This window comes from Numida meleagris, chromosome 4 (genome assembly GCF_002078875.1).
Source record: "Numida meleagris isolate 19003 breed g44 Domestic line chromosome 4, NumMel1.0, whole genome shotgun sequence".
NCBI classification, from domain to species: Eukaryota; Metazoa; Chordata; class Aves; order Galliformes; family Numididae; genus Numida; species Numida meleagris.
The window spans coordinates 42,282,733-42,304,223 of record NC_034412.1 but is presented as its reverse complement, the minus strand read 5'-3'; the positions used below and the strand labels follow the sequence as shown (position 1 = coordinate 42,304,223).

The window sequence follows — 21,491 nt, the reverse complement described above, 5'->3', positions numbered from 1 at the left end:
AAGCAGCTTTAAATGACCCTTCACTCTACATAAAGTCAATTGTCAAAATAAATAAACAAACTCAATTTTACATTTGCTTTAACTTGAATATGCCATATTTAAACTTTAGTCAATTCGAGAACTATTTGCAATCATGTAATACTCTGTCTTAAGATCGGTTTTATCACATAATAGGCTCCTGTCAAAAGAAAAATGAAGTATTATTGCACCAACAAAAGGCACAATATAGCTTAGAAGCTACTGCAATAATGTTCTAAGTTAACATCCTCTTGAGACACTGGGTTAGCGTGCAGTAACAGCCACTGTTCTGTGCCTCATTCAAGGAATTTGATGCAATGGCAATTACACAGACTTTTTAGTCATAGCAAAGGATGCTTTAATTGCGCTGATAGCTGTAAACACCCCATAAGCTGTTTAGGAGGTGGAACAGTTCCTGAAAGGTCCTCAGGAAACCCAACAGACTAATTATTGTACTGAAAATATTTCCAATAGATAAATCTTTATAGACGCTTGACAGCAGATAAAGATTTTTTGGGGGAGTACCTGTCCTGTTTCCTAAATGACATGCTGCTACATAGATCTAGCTAGAATTATACACAATAATGATCTTTTACTCAAAGATAGGGCTTAGCAATGGCTTTCACAGAAAATCTGAGTTGTAATAGCAGCAGCACTAAAGCTGGACTGAAGTTGGAGCACAGCACCATCCTAGTCATACATTTCTAGGAGGTACAGGTGCTGGATGCCTCCAGCTCTATCCCAATCACTTCCCAGGGGCCTTGCCCCCCTGCCAGCCTTACAAAAAAAAAATATTCTGTACACTTGTATTGGAAGATGCAAAGTTTCTGACATATGCGTTTCTCGTGATCCAATTTAAATATTAATGGAAAGGAAAATAGTGATGGACCATTTTCAAGTCAAAGAAGAATTCATTTTGACAAGGAAAGGCAGTAAGAAGCATAGCTGTAATGTTTATTTTCCCCCATCTTTAACCAATTGAAATACCTTGGGATGATGCCAGTCTCAGCTGCCTGATTGCACCATTATTCAGGTTTGGAGGAACATTCAACTACTTAAGTATGGTCTGCTTAGCATTAAGACTATGGAAAATTTAACTATAGTCAGGAGGACGCATGAGGAGGAGCAGGTCTGTTAGCAAGTATCAGTCACAGGAAATATGAGTACCTAAACTGAACATCTGGGAGCGAAACTGAGGCAAGCCAGGATGATTGTGGGGAGGAAGGAACAGAGATGATAATGAGAATAATGAAGAAGCAAAGATGAGTGGAGAAGGATCAAAGAACTAAGGGAAGGAGAAAATTAGAAGACTGTATCTTTGTAGGGGCTCCTCAGTAGCTGAGGAAGCATAAGTGAGAGCGTAGCTGGCAAGCTTGAGTGAATCTGTTCAGCTCTGAGTTAAAATACCCCTCCCTGTCCTTGATAGAGAAACAGGTCCACATGGTTACTATCCACTGGGCTATGCCCAGGAGGCTGGGCAAGGAGCTCTTCTTGCTCAAGAAGAAGTTCTGAACACTTTAGAGAGAAGCCATAGGCACTCCAAGAAGACAGTACGTGTCACAGCCCTTGGGGGACTTCATGAGATGGAGGAAATTTATACAGACATCCTTGCTTTTAACACACATCAGGCTGCATTCTCTCTGCTTAGTATCCATCAGAGACTATGAACATCATGGCTCCAATCACAACAGACATTCAAAACTGAACTATAAAAATAAATTATACAGTGTTAAACACTAGGCAGATACTTCAGTGAATCCTTCCTGAAATGAGAAGAGAGGATGTAGATCAACCTGATGACTTGCACTCAGCCTCTGCCAAAGTTTTCTTGAATGCATGCAATACTAAAACTAATGAATAACCAGGATAAAAAGAAAAGTAAAAATCTGCATATTCAAGTTCAATTTAAAGACAATCACGGGTTTAGTTTTGCAAGCAGCATACTTAAAAAAAAAAAAAACAAAAAAACACAAACCTGTTCTGTTTTTCAGGGAGTTTTCACTTGAAATCTGTAAATCAACACAATCTTTCACAGGGCCTTCTCCATCAGATAAACAAGAAAACGAGGGGATGCTAAAAGAGAAATTTCTCATGCCTGAGAAATGATGCTTCCAAGATGACAGTAGCAGACTTCTCTAGTTTTCTTTCTTAAAATGAATTTGATTAACTGGGAGCTGAAACTTCTGCAAAACAATTTGAAATGCTGTTTTGAAAAGCATGGAAAGAACATCCATGTTACTCCCAAGGGTATAAACTGACATAAGTAGTCCCCTATAACTGATCAAGGTTAAAGAAAAATGAGCAAAGTGACATGCACCTCCACTCAGTATGCATTTTTTTTTTAAACTCTTCTTTCATGTTTTCTCTCTCATTCTCATTCTTTGCAAGAATGAGAATAAGATCCCTCTCATATTCTGGATGCATGTGCCACTTCTTTCAGTTTCTTATTTAAGGTAGGAGCACAGCAGGAACTTACCTATGTGCTTTGTTCGCCTAGAGCTACATGAACTCTACCTTTCATCAGTAGCTAAAGGGAAGTTCGGTATATAAAGAGGTGCTGTAAGAAAGACTCTTTAGCAGGGTCTGTCTGATAAGACAAGGGAAATTATTTCAAACTAAAAGAGGGGAGATTTAGACTAGATATAAGGAAATAGTTTTTACAAAAGGAATTTTTTTTTACAATAAACATAGAGAAGCACTAGAAAATTTTGCTTAGAGAGGTGGCAGATGCTCTGTCCTTGGAGACATTCAAGGTGAGGCTGGATGGGGCTCTGAGCAATCTGATCTAGCTGTAGATATGACCCTGTTCGTTATAGAGGAGCTGGACAAGATAATCTTGAAGGGTCCCTTCCAACTCAAACAATTCTATGATTCTACGATCTAAAAATGGATGATGAAAATTCAACAGTGTCTTAATGTAGTGTTTATGTACACATTGTATTCATAGAACTCCAGAGGTTCCTTGAGCATATGACGTCAATGAGGAGAGCAAGGGCCAAAAGCACTGGAGAAGGCTCAAAGGAAACCATGGAAGACCACATCCATGGTGTAAGGATAGCACTGAGTGTTTTATGTTGTAACTTGAGGTCTGTGAGTAGATAGCCTGGCTGTGTTATCTGTATGTGGGAAATAAGCTACATGTATGGTGTCTACAGAGGACACATGGAGGTTTTTTTGCAAACCCTGCAACCAAATGGCAGTCATTTGGTGAGAAGAATGCTTACATCCTTCCCAACAATGAAATGAAATATATAACACAAACCCCTCTTTTCCAATCATAGAAGGAAATTTCCAGTACTCACAGAGAACATATTCCAGCCCACAGCATTCAAACTTGAATGTACAGGCAGTCTCCTAATGATGCTGTGAATTTATTAATATGGAAGTTTTTAAGTTATAAGAGCAAGGTGACACTTCACTGCATGGTACTAAGAACGTGGACATTGCTTCATGAATTTTGGATACTAATGCTTCAAAAGCAAAAAGAGTTTCTAAAAAAAATCTTCTTCAGCCTGAATATCCAACTTGATAAGCCATTATACCTTCTCCTCCAATATGGAGAAAATGCACTGTAAATGTTTTCCATTCTGACTGTTCCTTGGGTATCTGCCATACTTTCGTGTGTGTAAGGATAGCCCACCCTGCAGCTAAAGATTTTTGAAGAACTGACATATTTTAACAATGATCAACACAAATGGGCTTTCTTCAAACCTCTCAGAAGTTGCACTCATTTACAGCTCAGTAATTCAATACTCAACAAGAAACCAGCATGGTAAGGTCAGTGTATGGTCATATCAGACACTGCACCATCAAGAAAAACATCTATATTCAAACGACAAAGACTTCTTCCTCTTAGTAAGAAAGAAAAATAATCAAATGACATTTAGAAGAGAAAAAAAAGGAAAAAGTCTGTCTTATTTACTATCTGTTACGCTTTAAAGACTTCATTGCTTAGTAATGATAACAACAAGTATGCTGCCTCTTAGCACAAAAAAAAAAAAAAAAAAAATCCAAGCCCCATTATAAAACATAATAACAATTCCTTTTGGATCTTTCAGATTCATGAGGTAATGTGCAATAAAATCTACTCTGATTTATTAATTTTATACTGCTTTATGAATCACGCAATTATGAATATCTCCAGTGCACACAAAGCAACAGCTGTATTAGTGTATACTTCATTTTAAAAATCAGTTTCTTTTCTGGGAAAAAAAATAACCAGATTCTAATGAAAACAGGTCAGCGCTGAGAAGAAAACTGTTTCTAGGCAGTAATGGTGCTTTCAAGCCATTTCCTAGAATCCTGTGGGACACCAGGAAAAAAACAAAGTAATCCAGACATGGGTACACCCCTGAGAAACAGGACATGGAAGATGACTAGCACACTGCCACACAGCTGCCTGTCACATCTTCACCCATCTTCCTTGGCCATCTGTAAGATGTTTCCCCCCTTTTGCCATGATAGAGGGCTTCTCAGCAAGCAAACAAACTAGCTGGTTTTCATTTTCCTCTTAATGAGCATCAGAGTGAAACGTCAGTCAAACTACAGCTGTCAGACTTCTCCCCTCAAGTGTAAACTCATTAGAAAGTAGTCTGTTCAGTTTTGGATTAAGCAATTACAGTTTCCCAACCCGAACTGTCATCACTGTGTTCTGGCAGTTATTGCCAAAGAATCTGGCTGATTCATGTTGACCAAGCCAAAGCTGCATCAGACTGCTGCACTCCTACCAGGTCTCTGCAGGCATCCCATTAACTCCTTCTAGGCAACATTCTTTGTTTCTGAACTACACTTTATCTATTACCCTCTTGCCAAGCTCTGCAATGTGATCTCTTCTTGGGCTAGGGTGCTGGAAGGACACTTCCTTGAAGTATGGATGCACTGCTATCCAGTATGAGCAAATACATTCCATGGCTCTGCAGCTTTGGACACACTGGGGCTCAGGGCACCCAGCACTATTAGCCCATGGCTGAACCAAGTCTGTTCTCATTTTCACAACCAGAAAGCTCTTCAGTTTAGCATTCAGCAATGTTCTTTTTCTCTCTGTATTTGATAAACAGGTGAAGTAATATGTGGACTTTCCAGGACCTTGCTGCTCACTGGATGATAAAAATATGAAGTCTTCTAGGAGAAAAGGTTACTATTGTTTCAGTACAAACTAGCATTGCACGCTTTCTCTCTGGAGTAATATAGTTGATCCTCTTTGAGCTCTCTTGCTTCTGCTAGTCATCAATGTCGACACGTATCCTGGCCTCACAGTGCATTGAACTTGGGGAAAGAAAGGTTCTCTGCTCAGATGCAGGAAAAATTGCACACAGGAGTCCTGCATGTCCTGTGCAGCTGCCAAATTAATTCTACAGATACAGATTTGACATTTAAGGTGTTGTGCCTCATGAAATTCACATACTGCATGTTAAACCACAGAGCCATGTGGCAACACTATTATTATTTTGATAAACAGGTGAAAAGTGCATAAGATTTCATTATTTTTCTCCTTCCATTGCTCATCTACTTTAGGAGAAAGAGTGTTCCAAATTACTCACCAGGAGATCCCATCAAATTTGAAATCTGGTGTGCACTTTCTTAGCAAGTGGCAGCAGAGGATTTGGAGAAGCAGAGAAGTCAATAACATTTGTGGAAAGGTGTACACCTCAAGGGTAGCTGAGCGTATGTACTTCTCATCTCCTTGGAACCTGCAGAAACAACAGAAATTGAGTTAAATCACTAAACACACCAAGTTAGTTGAACTGATGCACAGATTCCTCTGTCCTCCATAGCTTATGTTAACAAGGAATGCAACCTAAGCCATATCTATCTAAAATGATCATCAGACGAAAGGAAGAATGTATACATCACCCTAAAGGTGACAGTTTCACATTGCCTTGCATGTGGTGGCATTCAGAGAAGCCCTGCTCCTACTAAACAGTCAGAGAAACCCCTCACCCCATCGGACAGCCCTGCTGGCCTTTCTGAATTACAGGCCAGCAAAGACTTTTGTAGCAACCGGAATAGATGAGGGAGCAGTGTGTTACCTCCCTACTAGCCACAGCCTCCTATACCTTTAATTCTCTGCCACGTAGCATACTGAAGACTCCTGTAGTCATTAGCTTCTCAGATTTTCCAGCTTCCCATATTTTTCTCAGATTCAGCTTTGTTCCAAGGTTCCAGCCCCACTTGCTGTCATGCCAACCAAAATTCAGCATAACAGAAACCAAAGTTTTCACATACAATATATTATTAAATGAACAGATTCTCACGGGTATCTATCATGCCTGCTTAGTCTGCCTTCACCTAAGCTCAATGTCTGAAGGCCTTTTCCCCAGGACTGATTTTTTGTTTTTGAATGCAAACCTAGTCAAATAGATTTGAATATCCTACCATTTGTGGTTTGTTGTGAGATGAACTTGTACTTGTCTCCTAGTGAGATAAGCTTTCATACCATCTCTGTTGGAGAACTGTCATGTGGAAAGTCTTGTCATAAGATAAATTCTGAAATACAGAGAATTCTGCTGAATTTAAAACAACAGCAAGCAAGTAAGCATCTTTGCAGTCTTTGCCCAATCTTCTATTTCATACCCCAGTTGGACCCTGCACTACAAAGACTTTAGTAGTACTTTGCCCAGCCTTGGCATTCACTTTCCTGGGGAGGAGAAAGCTGAGAAGAAAAGAAACTATAAGCTTCTGAAGAAAAATCTCCCTCTGTAAAGAATCCAGGACATCTAGGGACATATTCAGCCTTCAAAGCACAAGTCTAGGAAATAGGAAATGCGGTAGTTGGTTTCTACACTACAACTGCCTTCTTGCAGTGTGAGGTGGTTTCTCCTTAACCTGACTTTTCTTTCTAGTCTGTGTCTATAGCATCTCCCTACAGAAATACTGTGAACCTGCTAAGTGCTATAACAAAGTTTTCCCTCCAAGAGTGGCAAAAGTGCAACTCACTGTTAAGGACAATGACTTCATTTCATTTCATTCTTTTCTTCCCTCCAAGCTATCCCATTTGGCAAAGTCCCTGTTCTGGAAGTTGATGGAGTGATCATTCACCAGAGCCTGGCAATTGCGAGATACCTCGCCAGAGAATCAGGTAACTCATTTTACAACTTTCTTGCTCTGTTCTGCGCTCACTTTTAATGCTCTGGAACAAAATACACCCAATCACCGCCAAAAGCAGAAAGAAACTAACAGCTTGACAAGCCCAACCATGGAGTAGGACTTCTGTGAGTCACCAAAGCCCTAGGGCAAAATACAGAGCTACTCAAATGGAACATAGGGAATAAAAATCAAACCACAGTAAAGAGTGAGGCTCAAAGTAACAGTCTGCAGCACGATGTGCCGTGGTGTTCACAGCTGAAATCACTTGGCAGAGCTTCCCGTTTGTACATTAAGTATGTTGAAAGGAAACCTCACAAATAATCCTGAGCAAACTGTTCTAGCTATGGCTATGTCTCTATTCATTGCAGGAGAGTTGGAGTAGGTGACCTTTAAAGGTCTCTTCCAGCTCAAATGATTATAAAAGTCTATGAACCCCTTTACAACCAAGTGCATCCCCTTCTGCATCTAACACCTGGGTTTTTGTTCAACTTCCACAGTCACTAAACCTTACCCTTCTGTCTCTACATGACAGAAGGTGTGTACCTGCAACCTCCTTCCCCTCCACCCAATGGCTCTCAGGGTAGTTTTCCATGCAGCTACACTCTGAGCTGTCATGAGAACTGGAAAGCGCCCAGGTAAGGAGCTTTTGAAAGCACTTGAGATGATTGCAGCCAGCAGACAGAGCACTCCAAAGAAGATGTAGGCAACAGTTCTGCTCAGGCAAAGAGATTAGATCAGACGGTGACTTCACTCATCATTAAATACTACACACCATGAAAGCACTCAGCCAGCTAGACCAAACGATATAAGGCTCTTTAGTAACGCAAGTAATCAAAGAGAGTAGTCAGGGCTTGCTTTAGGTCAGTAGCTATCATTCAGACTCATGTGCAAAATGAGTCTGCTTGAAAGCAGATGTGTTGGTGATGTGCTGCATGTCAGCAAAGCAAAACAGGCTGGGAAGCAAAGTGCTGTCAGACTGTTTTTGTATTCTGAGCAGAGAGACATGACCTGCCTTTCAGAGCACTTCCAGATATCCCATGTTTTCCAGCTGAGGAAACAGTGAGAAGCTCACAGTGTTATTCTTCAAGGCACTACCATAATGTATTTTCACACGTCGAGCAATACTGCCTATTTCCTCCATCCCTGATACGATCTATTACCAGGGAAGAGGATGATGAGCATCTACGTGGCAATATAAGACTGGGAAAAACGATGAGAAATTCCTCCTCCCTCCCACGCCACCTTCCTGCCTATCTTCTGCTGGGAGGCTGACTGGAAGTCGTGCTCCTTTTATAGTCAGAAATTACCACTTGATATTCCCTCATGGCTTTTTCCATCAGACTGCAATGGGAATTTCCTTCTGGCCAATCCTGGCAAATTCAGACCATGCTGCTTATGTGTCAGTGCATCAGAAAAAGAGCACGAGTGGAAGGGGAAAATAAAACCTTTTAAAATTCCCAGTGACAATTTTCAGTAACCCTTTAAAATAAAGAAATGGCATTTCTGGGTGTCCATCACAAACAGTTCTTTACTGAAAGCTCACAGAATTTGGTGCCCAAAAGGAGTCGCATATTCATTGCCTTCAAATGCTTAAGGTGTAAGTCAGGGAAGTGACTTGACAGAGGAAGGGCGTATGACTTACAGGAGTCTAAAAGAACAGAGGAAGAAGAAGATGGCCTGGCTCTGCACAAAGGTGAAAGCCTGAACACAGGTCTGTGAAAAGAGAGCAAGGGAAAGAAGTAATACTGAGGCGACCACAGGCAAACCAGAGAGCAGCAGGGGAGGAAAACAGATTTGCTAACCAGACAAAGTAATCAAAAGTAAGCAGTATGTAATGAGAAGGTTTAAATGGGTAGTGCGTTCAGGTGATGGAAAGAAAAACTTGCACTTCAGGGAGCTATATGAGGCTGTACGGGGAAAAAGCAAAGGTAGGTGAAATTATGCCAGGATGTAAGGAAGTCAAATGCATATTGTTAGTATCAAAATACTCTGAATAGCACATGTTTTTATGGAAATGTTCACAAAGAACAGAGCTTTCCTCTGGGGTATCGAACATTCCTGAGGTGTCCCTAACCTCTCTTATGCTTGCTTCTGACAGGTCTGGCAGGTCAGACTCCAGTGGAGCAGGCATTGGCTGATGCCATTGTGGACACCATGGATGATTTCATGACACTGTTCCCCTGGGCAGAGAAAAATCAGGATGTGAGGGTAAGACAGCCACTAAGCTAAACAAAGATAACCCATATGAATGCCTACCTGAGCATTTCCTCTGCAGAAAAAGCCCCGTGCCAACATCTGGGTCCATCATCTCACCTCACACCAAGGTGGAGGACCTCCACAGCTCTTCCTCCAAGCTAACTGAGTTAAGGTCATCCTCCCCCTTCCACCTCCACAAGATTTCCCCCCATAGTGGGAACAATGAGGTCAGCATTACCCATCTTTCACCAGTTCACCTTAAATTGAGGATACCATATGCATATACATCAAACTGCTCTTCAAAGAGCACTCTCATCCCAGCAAGCACTGTAATATCTGTGCCCTGTCACAGAGAGCTCAAATCTTTCTGCTTCTGGTATTTCAGTAGGATTAACAGCTCTATCCCATTTTCTTTTTGCATTCCTACATCTTGGTTTCTTTTTAACATTTAATAAAACTTCAATAACTTCACAACCCCTTGGCCCCACCACCACCCAGTGTGGGTTTTCTGCAGACACCAGTGTCCATGGTAATATGTGGCTGTGATATTTTAACACAGTCACGGTCAAGTCCTAGGGCACTTGGAGTTTTGGTATCCCTCTGTTTCCCAGGACTCACTCATCACATCCTTAAATGCAAGCCTACAGATTTGTTACTCAGGGGCAGTGAGTTAATGCCAGCGTTGCAGATATTCCATATAGTTCTGACCTCAGCAGATGACCCAGCCCTTTTAGGAAAGTTGTGATGCAGCAGCACTTCTAATCATTAACCACCAGGGCAGCCACCTTCTCCCTGTCCAAATATTTTGGGCTGAGTGGGATATTGTATTACAAAAACCATGGAGGGCCAAATGTTGACAAACTAATAAAAATCAATGAAATTATACAAGACCTGGTAGGGGAAAATCTGAAGTCTCAAGTTTTAGTACACAAAAATGCTGATTACTTTGCTTCCTAGAGAGCTTGTGGAATTTCCTAATTTCCCTCTGGTTTGGCAAGGGAATGTTGACTCACAGTTTTTGAACATTTAGAAACAGGCACAATATTGCTCGTGTAGTAGTGCAGAAGAGTATGACAGCCACAGAGCTGCTTCCCAGTTCCTCCCTCACTGGGCGTGCCCCAGATGTCCCAAGGCACTTCTCTGAAACAAGGACCTGGATCGTAATTCCAGTGCTCAACGTGAAAGAGAGCAGTGCTCACAGGCAACCCTCATGTGCCTGTGTGCACGTATGCTGCCTGGCACTGTTTGGGGGCCAAAAGGTCTAGAAAATTTCCAGGAGTCTGTAGCACTTCTGGCACTAATAGCAGGTCTCTCTGGGTCCGCTGCTACCACCTTGTGGTCGATGTGCAAAAGGACAGAAAGGATGGAGACTTACGGGGTAACGAGATTTCATTTATTTTGTATATTTTGCAGAGGGTGGCAATATTACAAAAAAAAAAAAAAAAAAAAAAAAAAAAAGGAATGTTACAGCACCAGCTGCAAATCTGACATTTCTGGATTGCAAGCTTGTGGCTGTGACTTGCAGTCATAGCACTCAGTTCAAAGAATCATAGTACATCCTGAGCTGGAAGGAACCCACAAGGATCTTGGAGTCCAGCTCCTGGCTCCACACAGCACCACCCATACATCAGACCATACAGATGTCTGAGAGCGTTGTCCAAACACTCCTTGAGCTCTGGCAGCTTGAGGCCGTGACAACTGCCCTGGGGAGCCTGTTCCATGCCCACCACCTTCTGGAGAGGTGAAAAGCCTTTTCCCATCGCCCAGCCTGACCCTCCTGTGATGCAGCTCCATGCTGTTCCCCTGGGTCCTGTTGCTCTCAGAGCAGGGAAGAGCTCAGCGTTGCCCCTCCGCTCCCCTCATGAGGAGCTGTAGGCCGCCATGAGGCCTCCCCTCAGCCTCCTCTGCTGAGTTACCTAGCTCTTTGCAGACAGCAGGAGGAGATGCCAAATCTTCAGTCTGATCTGCAGAAGTATAGGTTGTATTCCAGCCAGTATTTTTTAGGTTAGGCTGCTGCTGCTTCTAAATTTTATGTTCTTCATCAACCTGAATTTCAAAGCTGTTGAAACAACTCTGTTACTATATAGCAATTCTTACTTTACCAAGCCTGAATGGCTTGGTTAAATGTGTGACTGGGTCACATATTAACTGCTCAAACTGTGCCAAAAAGATCAGGCAGATGACCACAACTGTTGCAGTCTCAATCATTTCCATTCAGGTGACAAGAGAAAAGCAGCTATCTCCCGAGGAAACAGCTAGCCCTTTACACGCAGTCTTAAAACCTTCTACTGGGGGAGCAGCTAGTGGAGAACTGCTACTGTGCAGTCTTACTCTTATACTCTTATGCACCAACATGCGAGGTATCCTCCCATCCAGGCTTCAGCTTCAAAAGCCATGAAGCACCTCAAATCTCACTGTTGCATAAAGAAAAACAGAGTACAACCTGCTAACTTGAAAGCCCAAAGATAAATCCAGCAAAAGATCAAAACCCTGGTTCATAGCACACGTGAGGAGGACTGGCAAGGAAAAATAATTGACCAGCTCTTGACTGACAGCAGGGAAGTGAGCTTATGGGATTCTGTAGATTTGAGAGATGGTACAAGAGGAACGTCCATGAAAGCTTCCCAAATCTATGGCAGGGCTCCTGCCACTTTATCACAGGTAATTGAGTGGCGTCACCACACACATTGCTCTGTGGGAGCTCTCATCATCCTTCAGGTAGCCAGCTGCATTGCGACACAGCTCGCTGAGTCTAGTGCTTAGCATTTCAGGCAGCTGACACACTTCACAGGTAGTTCACCTTTCCTACATTGCATAGTAACCCTTTGCAAGTACTCAAATGAGAATACAGCTGCCTCCACATTTCTTTATTTTAAATAACTTCTCTGTTTGCTTTCTTGATCTGTACTTGGATGTTAACACATTCCTTCCACCAAAGAGGAACATGACAACTCTACTTGGGTCAGACCATCTATCACCTTTTCCAGTTTTCCCTGCTCATCTTTATTCCTAAGAAACCCTCAGGAATCCAGTTTTCCTGACTGCTGTGCATGTTCTGTTCCTCTCCCAGGAGAAAGCTTTTAATGACATCCTCACCAACAAAGCCCCTGAGCTGCTGAAAGATTTGGACACTTTCTTAGGGGACAACAAATGGTTTGTAGGGAAATCTGTAAGTATAATTTTGGTTTCTCTCATTCCAATGACACTGCCAGTGAAATGCAAGTGTTAACTATAGTTAAAAAAATATGGATTTCATGCTATCCCATGAAATCTTGTAAAAACAAGTCATTATTATTATTTGTTTTTAATTCTTTGTTCTTACCAATACACAACTGGTTGCTCCGTTGTAAGGTGAACACTGTTCACACCATCAGAAAAGGAAAGCAAACCAGGATAGATCTGCATTTCCATTCAAGATGTTGATACAAGACATTGTAAATGTTTTTTTACTAGTTAGAGGAGGTATGAGTTAAGAACTCTGCTTAGAGTCACTGCTCAATTTATAAGATAATATTAAAAAAAAAAAAGAAAAAACAATCTTAGTAGCAAGGACCTCTTTTAACTAATTTTTACTCAAGTTAATCCATGCATTGCAGCACAATTACTATCTTGGTAACTTAAAACAACAACAACAAAACTTAGCACAAACCAGATCAATTCATGCTTCATTTTTGCAGAGATTTCTTTGCTGTTTGCAGAGAGTACTTGTAGTCCCAATTTTTTGAGATAACCGATTAAAATTTACAACATTTTCTCTCTTTCCACCAGGTAACATGGGCTGATTTCTACTGGGATGTGTGCAGCACAACGCTTCTGTCCTATAAACCTGACCTGGCAGACAAGTACCCCAGGCTGTTGGCTCTCAGGGACAGAGTTCAAGCACTGCCCGCTATTGCGGCCTGGATCCAGAAAAGACCAAAGACAATAATGTAGATTGGCTACTCAGCAGAAAAACAAATGCATGGTTGTTTTTTTTTGTTTTTACACATTACAAATGTGATAAGTTATTAATTTTAGAATCATTTAAATTAATTTCAGGTGGGTATGCAGTACCAAATCAGAATGTAGTAGAGTAGAGCCTGCGTAGAGGTGCTGTTCCAGCTGCATTCCCTTCACCACTAATAAAGTGTTTGAAAAACACAGCTCATGTTCTGTGGGTCCTCAGAGGGAGAAAAAAATAATAAATACTACTGGACAGATATAATCTCAATGATACTTTGTGTTCATTGTTGACTTTCTGGAGGAAGCGAGGTTAAAGGAGAGGGGAAGTGTTTGGGAGGATTATGGACACTAGGCAGCACAGACGAAAACTACTCACTCTCAAAAGATGTCAGGTTTCTCCAACACTTTCTCAGCCTCCTGCAGTTTCTGCTGTGGCATTACAAAAAATGCAGCTTCCCAGCTGAACTACTGCCCACATTAGCACCAGCTATAAGCACACCAACTGAAAAAACATTCAATTAATCAGCATCTCTCCAGTAAAAGCAACAAACAACAGTGGCAGGGGTGAAAACTAAATTCAGAAGAAAATAAATGGAATATGCCAATGGTTTGTTCTTCCAACAATGGGGAAAATAGGTCTGTGAAGCTGCTGAGAACAGGGACAGTTATAGATGAGATAGGTTTACCCGAGCTCAATGGGAGACAAGCACTCATAAGAGGACTCTGTTGCATGTTTTAAATGGATAAACCACTACAGACTGGGCTGAAAATGGACAATGCTGGGAAATTGCTTCCCTTTACAGTTACTCTCTCCCCCTGCCCCCAGTCCAATGAGTATTATTTTATTAAGCTATAAAAGTGACATAAACCAATCACTAAGCAGTTCAGAAGCTAAAGGTGTATTGGCAGAAAAGGAAGCAAGGTTCAGTCTTAGGTAGATATGGATATGCAATCTCCACTTGCTCTTGCAATTCTTTCCATACTTTGTTGTAGCTTCTCTTATTTTTCTTCCCTCAGCTTCCAATATACTGTCCTCTTCAGCAAGTCAGACCAGAGACACAAAGTAACTGAGGCTAGCAGTGACCTCTGTGTCCATCTGATCCCACCCCTACTCCAGCAGGGACACCAGGACCATGTCCAAGAGGCTTCTGAAGATCTCCAAGGAGGAGACTCCATAACCTCTCTGGGCAACTTGTGGCAGTGCTCTGTCACCAGTCACCTTCTGTGCTCCTAACAAAGCATACAGCAGCTGAAGCTTTAACAGAGGACAAGGGTGACAAGAACTTTCCCGTAGTTTGACTTCCCTTGTGTTCCAAAAAACAACCACCTGAACCATAGCTACTCTGAGCGTAAAAGACCAAGTTCCAAGCTTTTCCTCTGCCCAGGGAAATAGATATCCTCCTCTCCTACCTCCTCAAATTATGTCCTTATCAGCAGATTATGAATTTCAGAATCACCCATCACAAACAACACTAAAGCTGTTCACTTCACTCAAACAAATCCAAGATTTACCAAAACTTGTAAGAGACCAAGACGTGCATCAATACAGGTCAGAGGCTGACCTGCTAGAGAAGAACTCTGTGTAGGACCTAGGATTCCGGGTGGACAACAGGTTAGCCATGAGCCAGCAGTGTGTCCTGGTGGCCAAGGCGGCCAGAGGTATCCTGGAGCTCATCAAAAAGAGCATGGCCAGCACCAGGTCAAGGAAAGTTATCCTTCCTCTCTACTCTGCTCTAGTGATGCCCTGAATGGAATACTGTGTCCAGTTCTGGGCTCCCCAGTTAAAAACAAAAGGCAGGGATCTCCCAGAAAGAGTCCAGCATTGGCAGCAAACACTATTAAGGGCCTGAAGCATCTCCCATATGAGGAAAGGCTGAGAGATCTGAGACTCTCCAGTCTGGAGAAGGCTGAGAGGGGAATCTCATCACTGTTCTTAAATATTTTAAGTGCAAGAGTCAAGTTGGTGGGGATGGACTCTTTGGTAGTGAGCAATGAAAGAAAAAGGGGCAGTGGGCAGACAGTGGAACACGGCAAGCTCCATACTAACACAAGGAAGAACTTCTTGACTGTCAGAGTGATGGAGCACTGCAACAAGCTGCGCAGAGAGGTTGTGGAGTCTCCTTCTACAGATATATTCAAGATCTGCCTCCACACCTACCTATACAACCTGCCGTAGGGAACCTGCTTTAGCAGGGGGGGTTGGACTCAATCTCTAGAGGTCCCCTCCAATCCCTACAGTTCTGTGATTCTGTAACATAGGTTTTGAGACTAGGGCACTTAACTGTCAGACTGCAGATCTGGTGTCTACTCCAAGGACTGACCAAAAAATTACAACTGGGTGGAGAACTCAATTTGACAGCGTAACGCAAAGGAGAGTGCAGCAATGACAGCAGAGCTGCAAGGTCCTAGGCTGCAGCAAGTGAGGACTTGCTCAAAGGCAACAGCCACAGGCACAGAAATAAAGGAAAGAAGCTGCTTACCTTCAGAAGGTTTCAGGTATGCAGGGATCTCCAGCAAGATTCCCTTGCCCCCACTGCCAACTGTTAAATGAGGTCTGGGAAGGGGTAGATCCTGGCTCCACCCCTTCTGGTCACTCAGGTACATAGCATGCACCTGAGCTCCCCTGGGTTGGCCCTGCCTTCCCACCAGGTGTTCCATACATTTCTGCTACAGGCAGGAACTTCCATTTTCATAAACTGCATTCTAACACAACTTTTATTTGAATATAACGAAATATTAGTAAATGTTTACTACAAGATAAAGAGAAGTCAGGTCAAATGGAGCATTTTGGATAGTTTGGAAGCTGCCTTTGATTTGTAGCATTCAAGTTACCAGTTCAACCCTCCTCTCCCAATAACCACAACATGAGAACATTTTGATAACGTATGGAGTTTTATTTGAACAAATTGATACAAAACCAGAACAGTACATCAAATGAACCAGAACAAGCAGAAACAGACTTTAGCATTGTCAAATAAGGCACATATAAAAGAAATCTACAAGCATAATCCAGTGAAACAGACAGTTTATATATATATATGTCTGGAGGTAGAAATAATTACAAAAATACTGACAAATCTTAAGCAGTAGCAGATTTATTATAACAATTACTACTTAGGTCCCCATTTTGAAAAATGTCCTGTAAAATAATGTTTCTTCAACATCTGATGTTGGTAGACTTGTACTGTTTATATTTTCAAGCTTCGAAAGAATGCTACCAGTGTTAAAAATTGTCAATACCATGAGGAATAAAATGAAGAAACTATAAAAAGTTATAAAACTTCATAAAACTCATGGTCACCAATAACATACGAGTCCTTGGGGGTATAGCATTACGTTTCTTCCTTAAATTCCACATATTTACATTTTAGAGACCTAATGAGGCTTTCAGTAACGTAGCTATATCTGCTGGAATGGCCCCTTCTTCTCCTGAAGAATAAACACATACATTAGTAGAGCAATAAGTATTTTACATAAATTGACAGAAGTCTAGAATCCCAAAACCGTACACAATCTTCTACTTTTAAGCATTTGGTTTGCGTGTTAGATTCAAGGGACACTTCCTGCCAAACTGAAAAGTAAACTGGCACAACACATTTTTCTAGTTTCAAGTGAAACAAAATTATCTCATCTTCATTACAAGTGCAGTTTTTTTGGTATCATATACTGCAGTGATCTCCTTAACTCACGAAAGGGGACATCACTACTAGCAGGAGACTTACCCAAATCCGCTGCAGTCATGTCTTGCTCTAACTTCAATTTCTGCTGGTTGATTTTGAGCATGGATTCTTCAATAGTCCCTTTACTGATCAGCTTTATGACTTTCACTTCTCTGAAAAGCACAAAATAGGACCTTTACAGTTTCTTTGGATTAGTGCAAAAGGAAAGGATCCATGCCTTTGCTTGAGGGGCAGTGGTTTACAGCAAGGAGGAAAAACAACAGAGGCACCTGTGCTCCGTATTGACAGAAAACTTGTTTTTGTCTGTACGGTCTCAAAAACTTATGTTAATAGAAACAACGGAACATTCCCCAGTACCATACTGCAGCTGAAATACCATTTACTAAACACATTCACAATTTATTCCTTACTGAGGACTATAAAGCAGATGACTGATTCATTCTTCAAGACAGTGAGGCACTTTAAAGCTTGGAAGTCTTTGGAAGAGCACAAACAGCTTTTTCAACCAGTTCCAGTGACTTCAGACCTGCCTTCATATAAATTTTTGGTGCTAAGAACAGATGTAAATGGTGGAAAAATGAAAGAGTAGAATGCAGTTAAGGTTAGTTCCACCTACAACTTGTATTTGTAAGACAATTGCAATTACCTAGCTGCCTAGCAATCCAGAGATGGCTTACAGAAATCTGCTTAAAATGGAATCTTTAAATCAAACTATTTGCCTCCAAGAGAAACAAACATCATAATTAAGGAGTCTTACCTTGTCTGACCTACTCTATGGCATCGATCTTCTGCCTGCTTATCATTGTATGGATTGCAATCAATGTCATGAAGAATAACAACATTTGCTGAGGTCAGATTGATTCCCAAGCCACCAGCTTTGGTTGACAGAAGGAACACAAATATACCCATATCTGTATTGAACTCATCTATTAGATGTATCCTACAGAAGACAGAAACACATGCATTAGGCCTTGGAAAACAAAAAAGAACAAAACTCTTGCTTCAGAGTTGAATACAGAAGTTAAGATTATGATCTTCTGAGGAAGAGGCCAGTGGTATAGCAAAGCAACTCAAAAGTGCAGATGTTATGCATAAAGGAAAAGGTGTAACAATTCTAAGAGGTGACCAGAACATACTTGTGTCAAGACTGACAGCAAAGAATGAAGTGATGTTTGGAAAAAAACTCTTGGATTATTATCACAGAATACAAAGAACAAGCTGGTGGAGGAGGGCGGGGAGGACTGAAGTATGGCAAAACAGGTGACAGGAAAGCAAAGAATTTAGATCCATGATTGTCTTCCACTAATTGCACATAAAAGTAAAAGAAGAGTAGAGATTTCAGCTGCAAGTGGGAAGTAACATCACACCAATAACTTGCTTATTTAAAGAATAGTTCTGAAAAAGAATCCATGGAATGGGAAACATCTGCAGGTGAGCTTTTGTTAAGTCATGCTGACATACAAACAAATCAAAACACCATTTACAACAAAGGTGAAAGTTTTCCAATTGGATGTGCTAAGATGATAATTTATCTGATCATTTACACTCACCTTTCAGCCTCATCCTTATTAAGGCAATCTAAAATTCAGCACTAAACCCCTACTAGTCAATTCCTAGAAACTACAGAATTTTGTATACTGGAAAACAAAGGTTAAGTCATATTCTCCCTGCAAGTGGCACATCCAGTTCATTCAACTGACTTCAGAAAACAAACAAGAGTCACATACCTGTCAGAAATCTGTGTTTTTCCATCCAACCTAATATATCTGTGTTGCCAGTGTTTTAGAAAAACTTCCAAGATATCCAGCATCATTGTAAACTGGCTAAACAATACAACTCTGTCACCCTAGAAACAACAAAGCGAACGAAAGTTTTAAAACACTTCAGTTCTAGATGATGACCTAGACAAGCGTATTATTTGCATTAAAAAAGTGATTTTATTTAGAGTCCCTGATTTCCAAACTAAAAGACTAAGCTGAAATTACTAAGACACAGACTGACTTTTAGTAAAACACGTCCAGTATTTCTGTTGCACTAACCCACCTTTAGTTCGAGCCAGAAGTTTTTTAGTTATTTTTTAATTGGGTCAATTAAGCAGCCCAGAAATCACAAATAAAATGCAAGAATGACACATCTACAAAAATATTTTCATTAAAAACTGTTAAATTTAAGCTGTTTTCCATCATACAGAGCAGTAGCTCCCTGTTGAAATAGTAGGCTACATTCTTATTTGCAGAATTGGCCAGTTTGAGTTCGTAACTCAAAACAGTGACATCTTACGTTTACGTTAAAACAACCATGTATTAAGCCAAATTAATAGTCTTATTCAATGGCCAAAAGAAAGCCAGATGATTTAACACTTATAAGCTGTGAAAGTGATACTGTCCCTTCCTACTAATTGTTATGTTAACTTGGAATAGAATATTCAACACTTGGAAAAATGAGGAAGCTCACTTTCACTGTGTAATCTTGTTCTCTATAGAGTGAGGTGCAAAAGTAGGACTACACATTAAAAGCAGTGCACTGCACACCCATTAAATCACACTGTAGTACTCCACCCAAAAGCAACTGGGTTGCACATACAGTTGCTTGAAACCAGATGGTGAGTTGTTTGGAGCCAGCCATTAGACAAATGTGCAAAGGACATTTCAACCACTTGTAGTACAAACCTTCTCTTTAAGGTCAGATAGAAGACGTTCCAATACTCTAAACTTTCCTGAATCCAAAATCTGATCCATGTCTAACTTGAAGTCACCAACATGAGAATATTGCTTACAAAGCAAATGCAGTTCAAAATCTGTCATTACTGTCATATCTTCGAAGATAAGGTCAGGATTAGCATCACAATGTGTGGGCTCCTATTAGTAAAAATGAAGGAAAATAATGCAATCATACATCTACAATCTTGCTACACAGACAAGAAAAAACACAATTACATCCACAATTTCTGTAAGAACAAAAACTAGCACAACTAGACACTGACAAATGCCAGAGCATGGCTCATGCAAGCAACAGAAGATGAAGTCTGCAACCCCAGGTTTATAATAGAGAATTGTTACTTCGCAAGTTAGGTTTTAAAAGAATTTGCACTACCAAAAACTAAGTATATGCTCAACCTCCACAGCCATTACCTAGTTCCCATCAAGCCCTACGATCTTTTGCCCCTGTATCAGATCTCTTCCCCTGAAGACACACTCCCTAAAAGGGAGATCCAATCCTTGGTTAGATGGTAGAAGACATGGGAAGCCCAGCCCAGCCCAAGATGTAGGGCGGGTAGAGGGATGTCATGCCTGGAAGAAAGAGGAAAAGAAAAGCCACATCTGGAGAGCACGATGGTATGAGAAGGAATAAAAAAAAGGGACAAAAATCCTTCATAAAAATGGATGACTTCTTCCCTTCCACCCAACCCTGACTGGCTTTATTTTTAACAAAGCTACAGATATTCAAAGCCAGCTGCAACTTTCTCAGAGTACATCCTTCTGTATGTCCCAAGATCTTTTTTTGTTTGCACTTCAGAAAGAAGAAACAATTTTTCCCAAACTCCATAGGCATTAACCCCAGACACATCACAGAAAAAACCCCAATACTTCAATACATAGGTGCCCCATTTTTAGGTCTATATAGCCCAGATTTCTTGCTACTCAGCAAATACTAGTAAACTCAGATGCCCTCCTGAGACTTTTTCGTAAGTACTTTGGTTTTAAGTTTTGGTGTGGAGAGAAGAGGTGTTAAAAGGTGAGGGGCTAATGAAAAGATGACGACTGCAATCCCAGAACTATTCTCTCCATTTAATATTTGATCTAGAAGTCAGAGTGTTAAAACACACACAGAACTTGGCTGCAGCATGGGATAGATGCAGAGAAACAAAAAGCAGCAACAATGAATTAAGATTTACAAAGACACACTTTTGATCCGGGGACTGACAATAAAAATCTAACCAAGTTACATTAAAAATTCAGAGGAATTAAGGACTGCTGCTGAATCTCATCACCTTACCTTGAGCATAAGTCTGGACATTGTCTTGAGCTTGTCAGCTGTGTAATACTGACGATGTAAGAGAGGGTGATTAGCCATTTTTCTAAGTTGCATCATTGCATTTCCCATATCAGAGTTTTTCTCTGTCAACAAAAAAAAAAGGTAAATTCAGAAGTAGCATAGATCTGGATGCATCTTTATCTCTCAGGAGAACATTAGTTTTAAGGAATATTCCTTATATTCAATATTCCACCTATTTAAAAATAAATCCCAGAATGGATATAGTCACTTTATGAGTATTAGACATCTTTACACAGCAAAGACTTCGTAGTCACACTCAACAGAAATCTAAGCTTAGAAAAAAAAATCCAGCAAAAGGAAATGAGACCATTGTATACCGTTACCCTTCATCGTTTTCTTCAGCTTGTTTAAGAGATCACAGTATAGCTGCTCTTGTTTCTCAGACATAGCACATAATTCAATGTGATCTTTTTTGGGAGGTAGTTGTTTAAGGACCTGAGAAAATAAAAACGTACCAGGTGAAAACTGTACTGTAACAAACAGTACTGTATTATTTTACAAGCCTACTCTTCA

At 40.8% G+C, this 21,491-nt stretch overlaps 2 protein-coding genes across 4 annotated transcripts in view; one reads left to right on the top strand and one right to left on the bottom strand.

Annotated features, from left to right (window-relative positions):
* Positions 1 to 13,510, top strand: part of HPGDS (hematopoietic prostaglandin D synthase) — a 28,146-nt gene extending 14,636 nt beyond the window's left edge. Inside the window, exons 3-6 of the mRNA XM_021394411.1 lie at positions 7,004 to 7,096; positions 9,203 to 9,312; positions 12,371 to 12,469; positions 13,069 to 13,510. Coding sequence (XP_021250086.1) covers positions 7,004 to 7,096; positions 9,203 to 9,312; positions 12,371 to 12,469; positions 13,069 to 13,233 — 467 coding nt within the window. The 3' untranslated portion in view covers positions 13,234 to 13,510. The remainder of the gene's footprint in view (positions 1 to 7,003; positions 7,097 to 9,202; positions 9,313 to 12,370; positions 12,470 to 13,068) is intronic.
* Positions 16,116 to 21,491, bottom strand: part of SMARCAD1 (SWI/SNF-related, matrix-associated actin-dependent regulator of chromatin, subfamily a, containing DEAD/H box 1) — a 44,730-nt gene continuing 39,354 nt past the window's right edge. The window contains exons 18-24 of one of the 3 annotated variants that reach the window (XM_021394410.1): positions 21,296 to 21,413; positions 20,919 to 21,040; positions 19,592 to 19,780; positions 18,650 to 18,768; positions 17,680 to 17,862; positions 16,965 to 17,074; positions 16,116 to 16,671 (exon numbers count right to left, since the gene is read on the bottom strand). In XM_021394410.1, the coding sequence (XP_021250085.1) occupies positions 16,610 to 16,671; positions 16,965 to 17,074; positions 17,680 to 17,862; positions 18,650 to 18,768; positions 19,592 to 19,780; positions 20,919 to 21,040; positions 21,296 to 21,413 (903 nt within the window). In that variant the 3' untranslated portion in view covers positions 16,116 to 16,609. Of the gene's footprint in view, positions 17,075 to 17,679; positions 17,863 to 18,649; positions 18,769 to 19,591; positions 19,781 to 20,918; positions 21,041 to 21,295; positions 21,414 to 21,491 lie in introns of all 3 variants that reach the window. The other 2 variants (XM_021394408.1, XM_021394409.1) reach the window with 2 other exon arrangements.